Source organism: Maniola hyperantus, chromosome 10 (assembly GCF_902806685.2).
Source record: "Maniola hyperantus chromosome 10, iAphHyp1.2, whole genome shotgun sequence".
Lineage (NCBI taxonomy): Eukaryota > Metazoa > Arthropoda > Insecta > Lepidoptera > Nymphalidae > Maniola > Maniola hyperantus.
In genome coordinates, this window is record NC_048545.1 from 10361859 (window position 1) to 10384113 (window position 22255).

A 22255-nucleotide genomic window follows, 5' to 3' on the forward strand; every position below is an offset into this window, starting at 1 on the left:
ACGAACATGAAAAAGTCCTGCAAAAAAAATATCAGATCAAACCAAATTTTTTTAAATTTATAGACTAGCGCTTATACAGGGTGTAACCAAAATGCTAACAAAAATGAAGACAGGTGATACTACTAATGACAACTGATATGATAACACCAGAAAAAACTCGAAAAAATCCTATATTTTGTATAAGTTCATGATATATTGCAATAAAACATCTGACTGACGCTAGAGGTAATCGAACGTTGCGTATGTAGGTCAGTCGGAGTCAATGCCACGTCGTAGGCGGGGGCATTGACTCGAGTTTTGCACGCTATACATTGCGGGGTTGAAAATACTTATTCGCTAAACTACAAAATGAGGGAAAATGGTCATTGGTGTTGGATTGTGTTAGGTAGTATAACAATAACGCTAACTTTTTCTCGTTACAACCTGTATATATTAGACACAAACAAAAAAATAAGCCAACAAATAGGTACACTTTTGCATAAATATAATATGGGTGGATATTGGATAGTGATATATAAAGTTGTCTGAAGTCAACAGACAAGGCCAGAAGTCTTTATTCTAAAATAAACATTTATATTCAAAAAGCATCCATGCAAAAAAGCAATCATTGTTAACATACACTTGGCGCCAAAAAATAGTTGTTACAAAACCGAGTGACAAACAACGCGCCCGGCGGGGCTTTTAAAAATAAATTAATCCCATTGCACTGTTTTTCCCTGACATATCCACGAGTTACATTTTATGAACGGCCGAAATGGAAATTGTTACATTATTTGTAGTGGTTTTTATATAAGCGAAGAGGGAGTTCTGGATAACGTTTAAACATACTGAAAAGATTGACAGTTAAAACGTACCCGGCTATAATGTTTCAAGTAAAACTTAAATTAAAAACGGGTTGCCCCGACACTAATTAGCGTCTGGCAATGCATAACGTGATTTCTAATAATATTGTTATCGCACTTTATAATTTATTATCTCTGACAGAAGTCACGTGATCGTTGCGTCAACACTTTGTGTCGAAAGTAGTATAAATATGAGTGGTTGATGAATTTGAAGGCAGTCTAGTTCCGACGTTAGACTCATTCGACTATTAAATGCTTAGGTTTAGGTTATTAGTGTTTAGGTCGCCATTATACATTGGTTGTAATAGTGATTTGGTGCCTGATCAGGTTTTAATGTTGTAGTTAGGTTAGTATAAAGATTAAACCTGTCGGTAAGCTCTGAGCGTGTGACCAATGTCTCCGAGCAAGTTTAAAGGAGAGGACATTCCAATTTCCAAAACAAAAATAGCTTATAATGCCCTGCCTTTCTGTCTAACTTTTTAACTCACTTCTGGTATCCTTTTAATTTACTCAAACGAAGACAACGAAGTGATCCTAAACCCTCATTTTTTCCTTCTTAGGTAAGGAACCCTAAAAACTAGACTTTATACCTTCTTTGATACGTCTTTGTTACCTGTTACCTGCCAAATCCACCATGATCCAAACTTCATAGTCACTGATCGTTCCGCCCTGTGTTGGGTATTATATACGCAGATAAACTTTCAGATTTTATAAAATAACGAAGGTCTGGACCTCGCGAGCTCTCTCTGTAAAAGTCTAAAGCTGATTCATAGTACCATGATTGTAATACATGTAGATAAATTATGTAATTACATAAAAGCAGTAGTTTACTACTTCGCTAGTGACTAGTCTAACAAAAGGTTGCACAGCACTTAAAAAACAACATTGTAATTTCTCTGTACTGAAATATTCTTTTTAATCCATACTTAATATTATAAATGCAAAATTGTGTCTGCCTGCTAGCTTTTCCCGGCCCATCAGTTTAACCGATTTTGATAAAATTTGGTACAGAGTTAGCATACATCCCGGAGAAGGACATAGGCTACTTTTTATACAGGAAAATCAAAGAGTTCCCACGGGATTTTTAAAAACCTAAATGGTAAAAAATATTTCAGAAATCTAAATTGTCGATTGTAAAATAGCGCGGGTAGAGTGAAGACTCGTAGCGCATAGATACGTCAAAAGTTCTCAGAATGTTGCCCATAATAATATAATTAGTCTATGCCCATTGCCCATAATACAATTTTATTACATTTCTGATGCCCGGTCCAAGCTATTTTTAGCACAATTGTAATATAATGTTATGTAATGATAATTATCATTACATTACATTACAATGGTGCTGAATAACAATTATAATCGTTAACCCTTTTTGGAAAATTATATCCCATCTTTTATTTGTAAGTAGGGTAGGGATTAAATGGATCAAATTAGGAAAAAGATTAATGCTGGGTCGTTGGTAAGGCATAGTGAGAAATATAAAGGCTCGAATATATAGATTTATAGCCAGAAGCGACGAACAACGGTAACTAACTGTTTGAAGGTGTTCATATTGTGGAGCGTGCGTTGTACTTAACTGCTTTGCTGTTATGCTAGACCACTGCCTAATGTACATTGGCCTTTAGAATGACATTTCAGCTTTGTAAAGTGTAGACAGTTGACACATAAAGCAAAAATGGCGAGTAAGAACTCAAAATTTCTGTATTATACAAATTATAAGACTAGAAATAGAATATCGTGGGAAGGTACAAACAAAAGCAGAGCGCTTCAGTTTTAATGATGACGATTTCAAATTTATCCTGAATGGGTTGTAAAGGTCTACGCTATTCGGGTCTAACTACTGAGATTACGTAATTATGCTGTAATTATTTACGTCCTTGCGTGAAAGTGAGACAGATTTATCATTAATAGTTAAGTAGGTTACAGTGAATTTCTGTATGATTCCTGAATAAACAAAGCTGAAAATTGCATAATTTTTAAACATGTAGAGGAAGAGTAAGAAAGGGTCAAGTATTTCACTCTTCCACTTTGTAATGCGGAAGAAGCCTCCGTCTCTTAGTTAGTTTCGTTTCAAATTTAAAAGCCTACAACGTTATCGCGTTGTAAACCGGAAATTTAACGACGACTCCTGGAGGTATTGCCGAAAATTCCAGCCATTAGGACGGTTAAGGGTTGTTTCACGACGACACTTCCATTTCTGGCTGTTTTGTGTCTTTCCTTTTATCGTTAACCTTTTTTTTATCTGTAAGTCAATTTTAAACTTAACTGACATGCGCCGGCTTCGCGTAGTTGGCGTTTTTTATTTTTCAGAGAAATACAGTCTTTTAATGAAAACTTAACAGATATGATAATAGATAATATTATGAAGCGATTTAAATGTTAAAACATTTTTAGGACTCTATGTCAATAGATCTATTCTGTATCTCAATAGCTAAAGTATGCGGCAGAAAATAATGTACATCGACAGTTAGAATGACATTTGTAGAGCGTTGTCTCTGTCACTCATATCTATGTGACGTTTTGTCGGTATCAACGATAGAGACAATAAATAAATAAATAAAATATTATATTTATAAGAGATAATCAATATAATAAATAAATAAATAAGAGACAATGCTCTACAAATCCGCTATCTCCTTCTAAAGGTCGGTGTACATTATTTTCTGCCGCGTAGTGTACTAATACTACAATTTCATCATCATCCTGTAGTACCTACTTACTACAACCCTTTACAAGTTCTGGCTTTCTGTACAGTCTTCATCCATTTATGTCGGTCTGCCTTCTCCAGTTTGAGCCATCACCATCATCATGATCAACCCACAGCCGGCTCACTACAGAGGATGAGTCTCCTCTCAGTACGAAAAGGATTTGACCATAGTCCACCACGCTGGCCAAATTTTGGCGGATTGGCAGGCATTCCCAGTTTGTCAATTTGCTCATTAATTCTTCTCAGATTCTCTTCTATGCATTCCTTATTACTCATATTGTTTTCTTGATATTCTGGCTATACATATATCTGTTTTTTTACCTCTTGTAATTAGAAAATCGTGTTTTCAAATTATTTACCTAGATACTTGTTAATAAAGTTTAGCACCTATATTTTGGCTTCAATATTCAAATTAACTATGCAAATATGAAGCTTGGAATTCGTATTAGGTGAACATTTATTAAATGTTTCAGTTAGTTCGTTAGTCACATTTCACCATGAGTTTCGCAACGAAACAAAAGGAAAGTTATTTGCATTTTTGTTACACTACGTAACTTTTCCATAACTGTGGCCCGCTATACGAATACTCTCACAAAATCGTGGAATGGAGTTAATCCATTTTTTTTAAAGTTTGTAGTCGTACTGTAGCCGGCTGGTTTTTCACAGTTTTTTTAGGGTTCCGTACCTCAAAAGGAAAAAACGAAACCCTAATAGGATCACTTTGTTGTCTGTCTGTCGGTCTGTCTGTCAAGCAACCTACAGGGTACTTCCCGTTAGTAAATATTTTTTTATTTTTTTTATTTCAGGCAATGAAAATACAACCCATAACAATATACACAGTATGAAGCGGATTAAATTAATATTAGAATTGATTAGAATATAATATAAATGTAAAAAAATGGAGCTAACAATTTAAAAAACTAATCTAAGTAAAGGTGTTATTGTCGCACCGATGCAGGTTGGACCAATGTTTTGTAAAAGGATTACTAAGATCCTCTACAACAGCACACAAGATAGCGTTTGTACTGTGTGTCAGTCTCTTCCAGAAGGATGCCGTCCTTGCTCGGAGTATGGCGAAGAAGGACTCTCGCAGCAGCAAACATAGCTTTAGCACTGCAGAAACGCGGGTGCTTCATTAGGATGCGGAAGGCGTTGTTATATTGTACCCTAAGTGCATTATAGCTGCGCTTGGTAAACTTTGTCCACAGCTGACATGTGTTAACCTAGAATCATGAAATTTGGCAGGTAGGTAGGTCTTGTACAGGTCTTGTAGGTACATCACAACAAAAAAAAATTGAATTGTGGTCATTAACTAATAATTAGTATTTTTAATTTTCTAAGTAATATCAAGTGGGGTATCATATGAAAGGTCTTCACCTGCATTGCAGTGCATTCTAAAACAGATTTTTATTTATTTTTGTGCATCATAGTTTTTGAATTGTCGTGCAAAATGTCGAAAAAATACGACTGTAGTACGGAACCCTCGTTTCGCGAGCCTGACTCGCACTTGGCCGGTTTTTTTAATTTCTAGAAATAGACTTAACCTCTGCACAACTCAGGACCAGGAAGGTACCTGTAACTAGACAAAATTCTAGTCATGCATTATCTAGAAAGTCGGAAATATAATTCAGAAAATGTGTTAGTTCTTACATCATAGCTAAGTAATTAAAACGTTAAGACTCTAGATAGGCATTCTACACTAATTGGCAATTCTCCAGTACATGCACACACTCTTAAGAGAAATTCATTCTATTAGGTGGTTCTTATTTAAACTCTACAATGAGAACTATGCCAGAGCTATATGGTAATTCGATTTAACGCACGCCAAGAATAATTTTATCGTACTTACTTTGTGAATTAAGTTTTCTTTGATGCTCTTTTCTTCAATGTTAATTTCTTGTCATTCTGTATTTTAATGTTCTATAGAATTATGATTTTCATTATATTATAGAAATTTTAATACCAAAATATTATAGAGACTTTAAAAACTGAACTGAAAAGAACTGGACAAAAAAAACTGCGCATTCATGAATATTTTATGTTGAATCCAAGCTCTGTGGTTTTGTACGTGGGAGACCTTTCAGGCATGCAGCTTAAAACAAACCTCTGACTTTTTGAATACAAGGTGGATGTCTTAACCACTAGGCTAGTCTTGTCCAAGGACAATAAATACCAGCAATTCGCAAACTAGTTAGTCAAGAAATAATGGTCGTTACTATGCTACAACTAGTAGGTATAGGTACTTATAGCACACACCGATCGTAAAGACATTTATGGTGGCCGTAAAGGAATCGTTTATCTCATAGCGTTCATATGAGAACCATTTGTTAGAACAATTTCCCAAGGCACACAAAGAGATTACTTATACATTTACACGGGGTGAATTTAATACGTGGCAGTTGGTGTTAGTTCAGAAGTTAGATAGGTACTTCTCTGTACGTCTTGTTTCGAATTTCGATATTTCTGCCGTCTTGGGTACCTACTTTATTGATACCTTGCTAACTTGTTGGGTGAATACGTAAAAATATACGATTTCTTATTTGGTTTGGATCCAAATAAATCTTAGTTATAAAATTGTAATAATTCGATTTTATTTAAGGTATTTGTTGAATTTGTTTGTTTCACACAAAAACTATTGAGATCTGACTTTTGCAGTTCAAAATCATAACTTAATGCTTTCAGTTCCAGATAAATCAAAATCAGCCCAGTAAAATCTGAAATACCTACCTGATCTGAATTGCACATGGACCGAGCCGATATTAAGTATATTATTTGTCTAAATTCAATCAAAATTAAAACCGGGAAGAATTCAACATATCTTGACCTTATCACATGCATACTTACCAAGATTAAATTTCATGTACCTACTATAATATTATCAAGTCTTAGGCTGCTTTTTCACCTTATCGATGCCTTGTCTAGCGAGGGATGCCTGTAAAACCTATCAACAAAATAGCCTCATTTTAGCATTACGTTTAGGCTTAGACCTGGTTAGGTCTGGTTCAAGAGGGTAACAGCCGCACTGAGTCACTTAATTGTTAATTAAGGCATTCTTTATCCATACTAATGAATGCCTTAAGTAACGATTAAGCGACTCTGAGTGCGGCAGTAAGCTGTTATATTGAAATGACCCACTTACGCATCCTCACAGATCAGTAGAAGAACAGGCTTAAACACATATCAAAAAGCGATATACTAAAGATTTTCCTCCCATACTGGGATTTTACGAAACACTTTACGAAATGAGGCGTATATTCCTTCAATTTCTGTTATATTATAAGATCGTAGATGGACGTTAAGTAAAGCTGAATGGTGATGGAAACGATGGGCCGTGTTATTTTAAAGCCGAGAACTGTTTCTGTGATTGCCGTATTTCAAACTTAAGTAATTGTTAATTTATTAATTAAACTTCCATCCCAGTTCATCCTCTTTGTTATCGTTTCAACTGATACAATATGTTCACTGCTAGACTCTCTCTTGGATGGTATTCTAAACACGACCTTTTGCCGCGTATGTCTATGCAACAACTCCAGCCAGCCTCCGCTTAGATTATATTTAGGTACCTATTCCTATGATAAACTAACTAACTAATATCGAAAAATTAAGGCTAAATTACGATTTTATTACAATGTTTGGTCTGACATAATCAAGGAATGTTTTGGTCCATTAAGAAATCTGTAGACGCAAGCTGACAGCCGGCGTTCTGTCCTCGTAGATGCTATCGGTCATAAATAATTGTGATGCAAATATTTTTAAAAATGGCTTTTCAAATATGTGTCATCATCATGGTCAACCCATCGCCGGCCCACTATTGAGTACGGTGCCCTGTATTGAATAATGTCCATGTCTATACGCTTTGCTAGTCTTTATTAGGACATACTTTGTTGAGAGAAAGAAGTCCATAAAATGTTATTTACAATGCTATTTAAATCGTCATAGTATGGACTACTCTGTTTTTTCTACGATCAGTTCATATTGATAGATCCTATCGGAAAAAGCCATCAAAAAATTCAATAGTCTCTTTCAATAGAGATTAATTATTCTTTTTCAGCAATATATTTATTTGGAGTATTAATTTTTCTGCTGAAGTCCGCTTAACTAAAGCCGTGCGATGAAAGGATTACTGACAGGTCACATGCCAATTTCAAAATGTCAATTAAAATTTCATATTTACGATTTTTTCACTACACTTCGTATAGGTTCTGCAGCCCAAGCACAGTCAATCTGATAACGCTTTCTCATCATAAGAGTTCCTATAAAGCTGCAAGAGGAAAGTGGCTGCTATTTATGACTCCTATGTTGACAATACCAATATCATCATCATCATCATCATCAACCGATAAACTTCCACAGTCCACACGCCATGCAAGACATAGCCCTAGTTAAGGTCTGCACCCGGAAGTAGGTATTCGAAATTCCACGGACACATATGAAGCGATTTTCTTCCTCGTTTTTAATTCGAACCGCTAGGATATGGAATGCCCTACTGGCATTCAAGTTAAGAGTGAATAGACATCTTCTAGGCAGGCGGGCTCTATCTTAGGCTGCATCATCGTTTGCCAGTAGGTCTGATTGCAGCCAAGCCACGCCAAGCACTACTTAAAAAAAAAAAAAAAACTTAAGTAGAACAAAAATGAAAATGAAAATGAAAATCTTTTTTATTCGTATAAACTTTTACAAGTACTTACGAATAGTCAGATGCATCTACCACTGGTTCGGAATGCCTTTCCTGCCGAGAAGAACCAGCAAGAAACTCGGCGGTTGCTCTTTTCAAATATTTGATATAGGTACAAGATTATGCCATGTATAAAATAGTATTTGCAGTCTTCTGCGTTGCTAGAACGAGCTGCAGGTCAAATCCACGCTCTTTTATCATTTAGATAATCTTCAATTGTGTAATATGCTTTTTTCAGGAGCATATTTTTAATAGATTTTTTAAACTTGTGCAAAGGTAAGTCCAAAATAGTTTGCGGGATTTTATTATAAAAGGTAATACCCATACCCACAAAATATGACTTTTGGACTTTCCTGAGGCGGAAGGCAGGAGCTGCAAGTTTGTCTCTGTTTCTAGTTAACAATGATACAGATACAGATGATGATGATAATGCCTTGGATATAATAGGTGAAGCAGGAACCAGATCAAAAAGTTCTTGCGGGCACACTTTCCGGTTAAAAATGGGGTTGTGTGGAATGTAATAATTCATCCACTCAAAGGCTCGAATGCGGCGATGTCACGACATCAAAACAAATGAGATACCATCGGGTATGAGTTAATGAGCGAAATTGCGACTCTGCGAAGGGTGACTGCGTAAACAATTATCACGCAATGCCAGACAAAGAGAGTGTTGACATTGTTTACACTAAAGGGGAAAGATAAAGCTTTTATAATACTCAACTCATAGATACTGTTACCGATTTACTAATAAATCTTAATACTTACATAAAAAGACTTTCCTGACTGACTAACCGATCTATCAACACAGAGCCTACACCGCTACGGTTAGACACTTGTACCTACACTAGTACAGAAATTTTCACAGTAGGTTTTTTTTATGATATACTAGCTGACCTGGCGTACTTCGTACCGCCTAACAGTTGATTCTTTAATATTTTTTTAATACTTTAAATTTTCTCTCCGTAAGAACCATCCTCGTACTTCAAGGAATATTATAAAGAAAGAATTATCGAAACCGGTTCAGCTGTTCTCGAGACTTAGCAACACATTCAGCGATTTTTTTTTTAAATATTAGATTAGATGTACTTGTTAAAAAAGGATTGTTAGAAAATTTCACCCCTAAGGCTAAATTGGGGTTGAAAGTTTGTATGAAAGTCCATCATTTTTGGAGTTATAGCTGTGAACTGATATTTGGGATTTTGGTTAAAAATAAAAAATAAGGTGTTTCAAGGTTTTCAGAAATTCTACCCCCAAGGGCGTTAAATAGAGGAGGAAAGTTTGTATAAAAGTTCATCGTTTTTCGAGTTATATCTATGAAAAGAAGTAGCCATCCATGTATTTCAAGATTTTTTGGAAATTTGACCCTCTCACCAATTTTCAAAAATTCTAATAATGTTAATTCTAGTAATGGCTAGTGAAATAAAAATATTTTTCTGTAGGTGTTTTCAGACTACCATAATGTGTACCATTTGCCATAATGTGAAACATATTATATTTTGTGACACTCATCACAAATTATACGGCTCTTACATTGTGATATTTGGGAAGAGAGAGATCCTTATCCATCAAATAAAATCCGTAATACAAAGGATAGTGATGATACGAGACAATAGCGAAAATACGTCGATGAATACAACGTCTTAAATGCGCCGTTGTTCACATTTACAGAACAAAAGATGCTTTTTACGTTGCTTTTTAACTTTGATAACAATATATAGTCCGGGGGGACGCCCCGCACGCCCGCGCTCGCCCGCCCGCTGGGTTAGCGCGGGGGCTGTGCGGGTGTTACCTTCCCGACTGCCTTCTCGACATGTTGCGTACTTTTCCCGATCTTTAGTTTCCAATCTAGTGGATATAACAACTTTGCACTGTGACAGAAAATTATTGGTAGGTAAGTAGTAGCTTTTCCTTCACGGCTCTATTACACCAAACCAAAGTGTACGTTACACGTACTTGTGTACATTACGCGGCAGAAAATAATGTACATAGGTCTTTAGAATGACATTTCGGCTTTGTCTCTGTCACTTATACCTATTTGACGTTTTGTCGGTCGCCACGATAGAGACAATGCTCTACAAATCCGTTATCTCCTTCTAAAGGTCGATGTACATTATTTTCTACCGCGTACTGTACCTGTATAGATTAGAGAGCCGAAGCCCTGTACGGTACTTAAAACTTAGTCTTTGGACTACGCGCACTATACAGGACTTCATCATCATCATCATTATCAACTGATATGCGTCTCCTGCTGGACATAGGGGAACTTGAACTTTGTCTTTGCCCATCAGTGAGACGGAGATTGCTAACTATACAATATCAAACAAACATTGCTATATGGCACCACATTATTTGCGGATTGCAAATAATAGTGCCATAAAGCAGTTAACAGAACAAAGTTAATAATTAACAGTACAAATTCACGTTACGTTCAAGGCACTCGAAGATGTCTTTGGTCTGACTGCGGTAGTTGTCCCAATAAGACGATAGCTTCTCAATTGATTAGTTGAGTTAGTTCATCCAATTTCTACTAAGTAGGTACTATATTCAATCTATGCTTGGAAATTGTTGTAAGTAAAGTAGTTCATTGAAATTCTTGCAACATATGGGAGACAAAATATGTTTTTTATTTATTTGATTTTTATTAATATATTTTATCGCCGCAGATCTGGTCTGGTGGAAATATTTTTTGAAATGAAAATCCTTTATCCGCGCACAAGCTTTACAGATTATGGGGGCATTACGGAAATTATCTTATGTTACGGAATTAACTGCTATATCTAACTATATAAGTAATAATAACTGGTATATCTAAGCCGGCCGCTTTAGCTGTCGGCTTAGACGGTTGCTTTTTGTTTCAACATTAATTCTTCTTGAAATTTGTCCCATACATATTATTTATTACTGCAAAAAGTAAAAAAAAAAACCGCTGAATATTGAGCGTGCCATGAATGTAAAACAAAACAAAGAAGTTTTAATTCTTCCATAATTGCACCTCAGATATTTTTTATTTCACTAGAATAACATAATAATAAAAAGTAGAATAGACTGAACACGACTAATATTCAAGTCCAACTAAGTGCAAAGTTGGTGCTAGTAGTAGGTAATTTGGTGGTATTTGAACCGACGACCTTTCGTTTTCAGTCTGCAGCCTGATTCTAGCGCAATTGTTAGTAAATTCAAAAAAAAAACCAAACCTGGATGATCTATCCTCTTCTGATCTACAGTGATCTATCTATAGTACACCACGTAATGACAGTAGCCGTAAGTTATCACGGGTAGCCCGCATTACCCAGTCACTAAATCTTCGTTAAGCGCGGCCCGGCATATGGTTCCGACTAGAGGTTTATTTCGTTTCACAGGTAGCATGTGAAAAATCATCTGAAAAGCCTTGTCGTATTATGTAACACTTACTACCTTATTATAAAGTAGCCTATGAAAAATCACAAAACAAAATCTCACATTACATTTAATCCAGCTTTATTATTTAAATTTGGCATACGCACGGTCATCGACTGGAGCTAAGATGCTAAATAGCGTACGGGCGAGAACACTCTACATGTTAGAAAAAGGAAAACATCTAGTTTAATTAAATCTGCGCTATTGGTCTTGATCACAATTCCTAGTTAAATTAATGCAGCAAACGGTTAGGTATAAGTGCAAACATAAAAAACGGCCAAGTGCGAGTCGGACTCACGCACGAAGGATTTAGTACCATTATCAATAAAAACAAGCAAAAAAAATCACGTTTGTTGTATGGGAGCCCTATTAAATATTTATTTGTCTAATCTGCTTTTTAGTATTTGTTATTATAGTGGCAACAGAAATACATTATCTGTGAAAATTTCAACTAACTATCACGGTACATGAGATATAGCCTGGTGGCAGACAGACAGACAGATGGACAAACAGTGGAATCTTAGAGTAACAGGGTCCCGTTTTACCCTTTGGGTACGGAACACTTTCTGTGAAAAATCGAATGTGAAATCACTGTGAAGAAAACTAATAATTTCGCCAAATGAAAATGATTTAACATGATGAAACAATAATACCCATCTCTAGTTCCAACCCACGTCCTGCGGCCGCTCGCTAGATTCATAATACATGTGTGATGGGAACATATTGCATTAATAGCCGTAGATCTGTTACACGAAATGAAATTTTATCAGTTATTTGTTTTCGGCGTAGATATGAGCGTTATGAAAATTTTCCTTGATTTATGTTGCGAATTATTTAGGTACGTTTGAAACGCAATTTAGTTGTTTGTAATATTTGTAAGGTTTTTTCAGTCGTAAAATATGTTTCTCAGGCCCTTTTCAAGTGTAAGTTTCGGAATTATTCCGCCCTGAATAATTGTTCTTGGAATAGTTGCTGAATGTTGAACTTCAGCCTTTCTATGATGACATGATTTTTGCATGGGTATAGTTAAAGACCTGGAGAGTGACATAGCCTATTTTTATCCCCGAAAATCAAAGAGTTCCCACGGGATGTTGAAAACCTAAATCCACGCAAACGAAGTCGCGGGCATCAGCTAGTTAGGCCGGCAACGCATCGGAGGTTCCTCTGGTGCTGCAAATGTTCATGGGCGGCGGTAATCACTTAACATCAGGTGACCCGCCTACTCGTTTGCTTGCTATCTCTATTAAAAACTAATAATAATAATATCGAATCAAATAAAAAGCACCTTCTGTCATAAAGAGGGAAAGTGTGTTTCCTTGCGCTTGATTCAATGATGAATCGTTAAATCCAAACACAATAGACTTTTCCTTTATTCGAAGATCCGAACACCACAGCCAAACTCGTTTACGTGCCATCATTCGGCTATTTACGGAATGCCATATTGCCCTCTTTTATTGCTGAACTTGGCTTACTGGCTGCGCCTAATGATTTGTGCGAGTTTACGATACAAAGTTTATGCATCTACCCAGCCAAGATTTGTTTTAGCCCAATCAGGTAATTGTTTATGACATGCTACAACGTATGATGTTATCTCTGAATAATCTAATTGGTCAAAAATACGCGCTAATCTAACTTTACTATAATTTGAAACGGAAGAAATTAAGAAAAAAATTTCTAAATAAAAACGCTTCTATGTAAAAAATGCGATTACGTTTTCTGCATTAATATTTGAAAAACAGATTGGAATCTTCACCGTTTCGTTTCAAAGGTTCCCATTGGTGCTCCGTTGGGCAAATAGACGGCATTTCCAGCGTGCTATCAATTTGCGGAAATAGTGCGGTTGTTTGAACAAACAAGCCTTGATGTCCGCCCGTTGCTGGATATCCGATCTCGTTATTGCACTTCAAGAAAATTCTGCTTCTTTGGAGTCCAACCCGCTGCATTGGAACACATTCTTATACTCTTCAATTTGAATCCGGTTAAATTAAGGCGAAAGTTTCTGTTAAAAAAAATACGATAGTTTAAAACGTTTTCAAAAAAACCTCGACTGCAGTTTGCACTGCATCTTTTTCGGCTCCCACGTGAAAGCGCATAAAATCCGCCATTTTGGAATTTTCGGAATTTTATGTAGGTACCCAGAGACACTCGCGCCATCAAGACGAATCTAATGACGTATCATTTATTGCATGTGGTTGACCCGTTGAGTAGTTACGAGCGGACATAGGGACGGACATACATACACACAGTTCAAACACATTAGCGTCCTTTTGGGCTTCGCCGCAGTCGGATAAAAAGAGATTGGAATCTTTAACGTTTCGAGGCTTTTAAAAGGTTCCCATTGATGCTCTGTTGGGCAAATAGACGGCATTTCCAGCGTGCTATCAATTTGCAGAAATAGTGCGGTGGTTTGAACAAACAAGCCTTGAAGTCCGATATCCGATCTCTTTACTGCAATTCAAAAAAAAATCCACCTCTTTGGAGAGTAGGCCTTTACGGAAACATTTTTATTAAATATCACTTGGATAACTTGCTTTAACGGTGAAGGAAAACATCATGACGAAACCTGCATGCCTGAGAGTTCTCCATATTGTTCTCAAAGGTGTGTGAAGTCTACCAATCCGCACATGACCAGCGTGGTAGACTATGGCCAAAACCCTTTTCACTTTGAGAGGAGACCCGTGCTTTGTAGTGAGCCGGCGATGGTTTTTTTTATTTTTTTATTCAGATACAAGTTAGCCCTTGACTGCAATCTCACCTGATGGTAAGTGACGATGCAGTCTAAGTGCATGTTGATCATGATGATGATGACTTAAACTAATTATATTTTACCATTATGTTCGCAATTTTAAAGCCTTGTCTAGTAGTGCCATTACATAAATAATAGCTGACCCGCCCCGGCTTTACTTAAGTGGAATTTTCAAAAATCGGTAACTGTTCCAAACATCCTGAAACACGTATAGTCCGCGACAGGTTGAGGTGGCAATCGGGGTATGATGCAGGATGACGCCCCACACACCCGCACGTCACCGGCGCGCGGCGCTCGCCCGCACCTGGTTAGCGCAGGGGCCATGCGGGGTGTACGCTGCGTTCCCTCCCCGATTTGCTATTACAACCTGTCGCATACTATACTTACTTCTTCATTTTAGGCTAAAAGCCCAAGTACCTATACCAAATTCTCATACTTATAAATTGAAAAATGACGGGCTTTCATACAAACTTTCAATCCCTATTTATCACCACAAAGTCTCCTTATAAATGAAGTTTTTGTAAACACCAAGAAATGCCTTATTGAGATAAACGAGGAGATTCTCAGGGAATCGTCGCAGATTTATCTCAAACGCAATAACAAGATCGGAAGCCCCACAAAGACCGGACATCAAAGCTTGTTTATTCAAACCGTCGCACTATTGCCGCGAATTGATACCACGGCGAAAAAACATCAAACAAGTGCGAGTTTATTTCACATGAAACGGGTTCCGTGGGTATGACGAATTTGTAAGTTTGTACGCACAATATTGAGAGATTTTAAGACCAAAGACCATTATGTTATTTAAAGACTGCTTGTAGGTCAGTAAAGAGCTATTTTCTGTATTTTTTCAAAATTTTAGTTTGTAAGATAAGGGGGAATATAGAGGAAGCTACTCATAAACATCAAGACATGCCTTATTGAGATAAACGAAGAGATTCTCAGAGAATCGTTGCGTTATCTCAAACGCAATAGGCAACAAGATCGGATGCCCCACAAAGACCAGACATCAGGGCTTGTTTATCCACTATTGCCACGAAATGATACCACGACGAAAACAAAACTAGACAATTGCGAGTTCAACTTGCGGGGAAAGGGTTCCGTATGATGAATATGTCAGTTTGTACACACACACATTGACAATTTATGTATTATTTTAAGCCCATAAAGTTCTTTTAGGTTTTTCTGTTATCTGTATATCAGTTTTCTGTATTTTTACAAAATTTTAGTTTTGTGTACTTTTGGGGATAAGGAGGGACCATTACTTTCATATCTCGAGTAGGAGGTAAAATTTGTAAAACTTGTTCCAAATTCAATACGGAATCCTAAAAACAACGTTTATTTGCTCATCTGCCATCCGAGCTTCAACAGAAACCTTATAAAGACCTGAAAGGGAAAAGAAACTAATTTGCTTTTCATTATTCTTCATTGCAAACTTCTGTGGTTTCGTATTTTATTGAGCTGGTTTTACTTGAGTTTATATTTCAATTTTAGTTTTGAATTAGCAGTTTTCAATTTATCTTAGGTACTAATACATAATTATCTTAGGTATTAATACCTACTATAAGTAATATGTTTTTTTTTTTTTGTTTATTGGTTTGTTTTTCAACCACGCTGCAAACGGAGCAACAGATTAAAGTAGTAATTTTTTCCATGGGTATAGTTAAAATACCTGGAGTCACTTATAGAAGGAAAGAGCTCCCATGCGATTTTTCCATGCGAATAAAATCGTTAGCATCGTCTAGCTTTTTTTAATAATTAAGTATACCTATTGCTAAACTTTTAACATAAATATTTAATATCAGCTGATGATACCCGGAACTTCATCTGCGAGGATATGAATTAATACTAATTTGTATACAACCTGTGGTAAGCTGTGATAGCCTAGTAGACGTCCGCCTCGTTATCAAAAGTCGGGGGTACGATCCCGGACACGCGCCTCTAACTTTTCGGAACTATGTGCGTTTTAAGTAATTAAATATCACTTGCTTTAACCGTGAAGGAAACCATCGAGAGGAAACTTGCATATCTGAGAATTCTCCATAATGTTCTCGAAGGTGTGTGAGGTCTGCCAATCTGCACTTTGCCAGCGTAGTAGACTATGGCCAAAAACCCTTCTCACTCTGAGAGAAGATCCGTTCTCTGTACTGAGTCGGCGATGGATTGATCATGTTGATGATGTATTTTAATTCAGGTATGACAGTATATTCTTAGTGATAATTTTTTTTTTTTTAAATTTTCTATGAAAAAATACAAGACGTTATTGTATCAACTTAAGCACAACGATTAATTTCAAAAATGTTTTGCATTTTTTAAGCAAGATTATTTAAGGTGATCGTATACATTCAATGAGGTGAGCTGTAAAATCTGACTGAGCCACAAGAAGTACGGCACAAGCAATGCAATTTTCAACATTATCAAAACACGCCGTATCGGTCACATTAAACTTTAATGTAGCATTATGTAGCATGGCCGTAGCATTTCTTTAACGATTAAAGAAATGCTACGCTCAGCACGTCACTGTTAACGTGACTAGGGCTTACCCATGTTATTTGGCGTTTTGGACGCAAGTGTCTATCGCGGGAGGCTCAGAAGCGCCGCAACATATTTTCATCGAGCTTCATCATCTCATCATCATCATAATCAACCGATCGCTGGCTTAATACAGAACACGAGTCTTCTCTTAGCTTGAACTTAGTATTATATTATCGCGTCCATCGCGAGCGTTTGTCGCTTTAGCCGCGACCCACAGAAGTCTACCTTTACGAAGCGCCCGATGCTGTTGACGTCCCTTACATTTTCAGTTGTGAAAAATCAACCTCTTGCAGTTCTCGCGCCTCACCTAAATCTTACGAGTCTTGCAGTTGTATGCGATTTCCTTTAACTACCATAAAAATGGAGAGGATAAAATACTGGCCATGAACGGTGCGAACTAAAGACCGCATTAAGTATCTAGAAACTGGATACAATTTATCTTGCTCGTTTTCCTTCCTCTTAATCCTACTTCAAATAAATAAAACGTGTAGCCAAGATGCAGGTAAAATTCAAGTTACTATGCTGGGAAAATTGTTAGATATTTAAAAGTAGTTACATTTTATAATGTTACAAAATTCTGATAATTATTTTAGTTTATTCACTAGGATCTAAGTTATCTAAATATATAAAAGGAAAAGGTGACTAACTGACTTACTGATTTACATGCTACAGCTATTAGATCTTAGGAAGATCTTATCCTTGTATGTTTTTTATTATGTTCACTTGTGTTGTGTGCAATAAAGTATAAATAAAAATGAATAAAAATATATCAACGCACAGCTCAAACTACTGGACGGATTGAGCTGAAATTTGGCATGCAGAAAGATATTGTGACGTGGGCATCCGCTAAGAAAGGTTTTAGAAAATTCAACCCCCAAGGGGGTGAAATACGGGTTTGAAATTCGTGTAGTCCACGCGGACGAAGTAGCGAGCATAAGCTAGTTAGTAATATAATGACTCGCAGTATCGAGGAGAAACTTAAAAGTATATGATCGTAAAATTTCTACGAACACTTATGGCTGAACTAAAATTTCTATAACTTCTTAAATTAATTTACTGAGAGGGCTTCCTCAAAGAGTCATTGGATTCTGGCGTTTGCTAGAATATTATGTAAAATCAAAAGAGTTCCTCGTTCAGTTTAAAACACTTTATAGTACACAACACACTTAAAAAGGGGTACTTAGAAAAGAAGTAGGTATGTTTAAAAAAAATAATTAAACGGATAATCATGTAGGTATAAATAGTTCAATGCTTGCTCCAAAAAAAGTAATAAACAAGTCATAAACTTTCATTTAGCCGAAAAACGAGGGTAACAATTTTTCAGCGTATTTCTTTGTGTGGATTTAACCAGTGAGTTATTTGTATGAAGTCACGGTATTATGATTTTCACGATTTATTGTGAAAGTAGAGTATTTTTTAATTCGAGCCAAACCTATCATGTCGATGAAAAAAATTCTCGAAAATGTTCAACCGCAATTTTTTTTATTCGATAACGGCTGACTGCATTCGCATTTCACCGGGAAGAGATATAAATGTCTAAATAATCCCAAATAGCTTGATGGTACGACTTGACAGTAGGCTGTCAACAAGTCGCGGCCGAAGCCTTCCATCAGATCGGACCTGCTAGTAGATTTCAAAAAAGCTGTATCATTGATTGCTACAATCACAATAGCTGTGATTGGGTGAATATACGGTATTCTTGCTGCAACAATGTAGTAGTGAGAGGGTTGGTCAATCAGAGCCCAGCTACCTCAGTACCAAATATCACAGAAAACGGGTAAACGGTTTATAACGGTTAATATATAATTGTCCGCAACCGTTCAATCGATTTTGATGAAATTTGGTACAGAAATAGCTTGCATCCCGGGGAAGGACAAAGGCTAATTTTTATTCCGGAAAATCAAAGAGTTCCCACGGGATTTTTAAAACTTAAAACCATACGAACGAAGTCGCGGGCATCATCTAGTTTGAAATAATCAGAAAACTTATTATCTCAGTGAATTCCTGCCTCTAAAACAATATGCTCAGTATCACAATGTGTTATGAATCCAGCGGTCGCTAGGGGTCAACACCAGATGTCGTCCCGCTTAAGGAAGATTTAGTGACTTAGTAATGTCGCATGACCACACTACGTACATACCTAATCTCTTATAGCACGAGAATAGAATATAAGCGCTTTAGGGCTGGCACAGATGAGAACAAGACGCTTGTCTACTAAAATAGAAATTAAACTACGTAGCCGAAAGTAATGTACATTAGCGTTTAGAATGACATTTCGGCTTTGTAGAGCGTTGTCTCTGCCACTCATACCTATAATATGACGTTTTGTCGGTCTCAATGACAGGGACAATCTGTTATCACTTTCTAAAAGCCGATGTACATTACTTTCGGCTGCGTACTGTAATATAAAACAGCCCAAATTGATGATTATAATCACACGAGCTGGTGCATGCAATTTCTTTTAAATTCTCCTGGTAACTCTTTAATTTTTCTGCATAAAAGTATCCTATGTCACTGTCAGGAATCAAGTTACCTTTTTGCCAAATTTCGTCAAGATCGATTAATGGGTGAGCCGTGAAAAAGTTACACACAGTTTCGCATTTATAACATTAATATGGAATCATGGATTTACATTTACTATAGTGTTCTAAAAAGAAGATGCTTAGCTTTATAATTCGGAATAAAAAATCAATTAGCTAAAGATAATCTTTAGTACATAGCTTTCTTTTAAAGGGATATCAAAAGGGTTAAAAAGTTAGGGAAAATACAAAAGCCCTTTCCATTGTTCTTTAAATGTGACGACGCATTAAGATGTGATACTCTACGGCGTCTTTATGTCCCTTTTGTCCTTTTTGTCTTGGAGACATTTTGTCATGGGCCTTTGTCTTGTAAGTAACGCGTCTGAAGGATACCGGATATTAGTAGTCAAGACATAGGGAACATAATACTAACATATGCCTGATACATTTTCTTTTAAATAATGAAGGACTACACGTTCCTGCTCGTCTCTATATCGGCTTCAATTTCCTCATTGATCAGGGTTGTGACCTCGTCCATCTATTTTTGTATATTTATCTAAATGTACCTAATATATTTTATAGTATTGTAGAAGTTTTTTTTGAGATTGTACTAATCTTAATCGAGTCATATGTTGAAGAATTTGAGCTGAGATCTATTGAGCCTACTATGAATTTATTCAGATTCGAGATAAGTTGTCTGAGTATAAGCAAAGTTAAAGTAGGTTCTATAGATCTCAGTCTGAGATGCCTAGATTCTTCCGCATAAAAAACCAATTTCTACTTATAACGACGGCTTTCTAAGACCCGGAGGAAAGGTTTACCTACGCAAAATTCGGACCTTCAAAGTTGCTGGCCCATCCCGTTACTGGCGTTAACGTTTCTTAGCCAACACGATCGATTTACATAATATTATTATCAACATCATCTTAACCATCGCTGGCCCACACTGAGTAGGTATGGACTGTCTCCTTTTAGAATTTGAAACCTCTCAGAGGTTATGTCCACCACGCTGCTGGCCAAGTGCAGATTGGCAGACTTCACACACTTTGGAGAACATTATAAAGAACTTCAATCATGTAGGTTTCCTCAAGAGATTTTCATTCACTGTTAAAAAGTTAAAGGTGTGCGCCCAGGATCTAACTCTGGACCCCTCGAATAGGACGCCAACTAAACCACTAGGCTATTACCGCTTCATTCTCAATTTCATATGTGCTGTCGCAATTAGGCCACATCACTTTTTAGTGCTTTTTAACATGCCCTTCCATGAGTATACTAACTACATATTAAAAGTAATAAAAAGTAAGGCTTCTTTTTAATAAAATTAAAAATCATCGCATAGTGACTACCTTTATAGAGCTTATTAAACCTATAGGTATTATTTTTGTCGTAGAGCTTTTGAAGCTTCAAATAATTAATTAATTTTCCATTTATGAAAGGAATAATTGACCCTCAAAACGCAGAATCGCAAACTCACTTTATCCTCATAAAAGCCATACAAAACTGTTTGAGCATGATTTTCTTTAGTTTACGTCTAAAATTTTCATTTAATGTGTAAAACAGAACGAAACTTTCCCTCAACCAATTTTCCGGGCCAATCACTTGTTTAACAGAATTAATTAAATGCAATTGAGATTTAAATAAGTCAAAACAGTTTTCCGATTTAAGTTCGGAATCAAGTAGTTTCGGATTTAGCGCTCGACCCAGAAATGAGGCGAGCCGTCGTTTTCATCTCCATTAAACTTTGCTAACGTCCATCGATGGCGATAAGCGGGTCCGAGGAGTAATACCTATAGTTTTCGAGAGTACCTACTATGTAAAAGTCCTTTCATAAATAATGAACTACGAGCCCGCTAGTACCAGTCTTTCGTTATTTTATGAAAGCTGAAAGTTTATCTGCGTATTGTCTCCAACACAGGGAGGAACGATCCGCGGCAATGAAGTTTGGATCATGCGGTGGCTTTGGTACATTACAGGTAACAAAGGTAACGGGCCCTTGCGCGCTTTCTCTTTAAAAACTAAATATAGCTAGATGATGTCCGCGAATTTTTTCAGCGGGCGAGAAAAAGCCCGTGGGAACACTTTGATTTTCCGGAATATAAGCTAGATGTCTTTTCCCAGGATGTCATTCCCAGCTATCTCTGTACTTTTTGACAAAATTGGTTAAACGGATGGGCCATGAAAAGTTGTAATATTCGCCTTGTTAGCATGGAATTTTGTATTATTTTTGTGTACTTATTTTTGTGTACTTATTTACGCGGCGCACGCCACGAAATCTGTCACTAAATTTACAAATATCGTCATACCGATAACTTATTTTCGCAATTTTTTTGTAAATTGGTTAGCCTATGATAACCTTCTTCGATAAGCTCTCTTCCTATTGGTGAAAACCAAATGAAAATGTGAACGTGTAGTTTCTGAGATTAACTTGAATAAACACGAACTCAGTGTGGCGGGGACCTTTAATTAATAATATTATGTAGTGATATTCATTACTTTGTTGCAGTTGTCTGCGACATTACTGGTGTTGCTTCACTTATCAATGCACGTTGTGGATGAAGGGCAAGCAGTGAATCCTAGTAAGTATTCTCACCTTCATTTACCGTTACCGTTAAGTACTTGACGTAGACATTTAATTGCCTCCACAGTATAGTCGACTCGCTACACTCACTAGCTTAGTAGGCGGTTGCAACCCGAAGCTACTACTACGAAGTACAAGTTCGGTGTTACCTGGCTTTGAAAGGAACGTAAAATCGTTGGTCTTGCAACTGATCTCTCTCCAATCTTGTCGGATTGCCGTCCCATCCGACTATAAGAGGAAGGGAATAGTGCACTTGT

At 36.7% G+C, this 22255-nt stretch overlaps 1 protein-coding gene across 2 annotated transcripts in view; it reads left to right on the forward strand.

Moving 5' to 3' along the window:
* Positions 1-22255, forward strand: part of Sol1 — a 267617-nt gene that overhangs the window by 27526 nt on the left and 217836 nt on the right. For both annotated transcript variants that reach the window (XM_069501499.1, XM_069501500.1), the window contains one exon: positions 21924-21996. In XM_069501499.1, coding sequence (XP_069357600.1) covers positions 21924-21996 — 73 coding nt within the window. The remainder of the gene's footprint in view (positions 1-21923; positions 21997-22255) is intronic.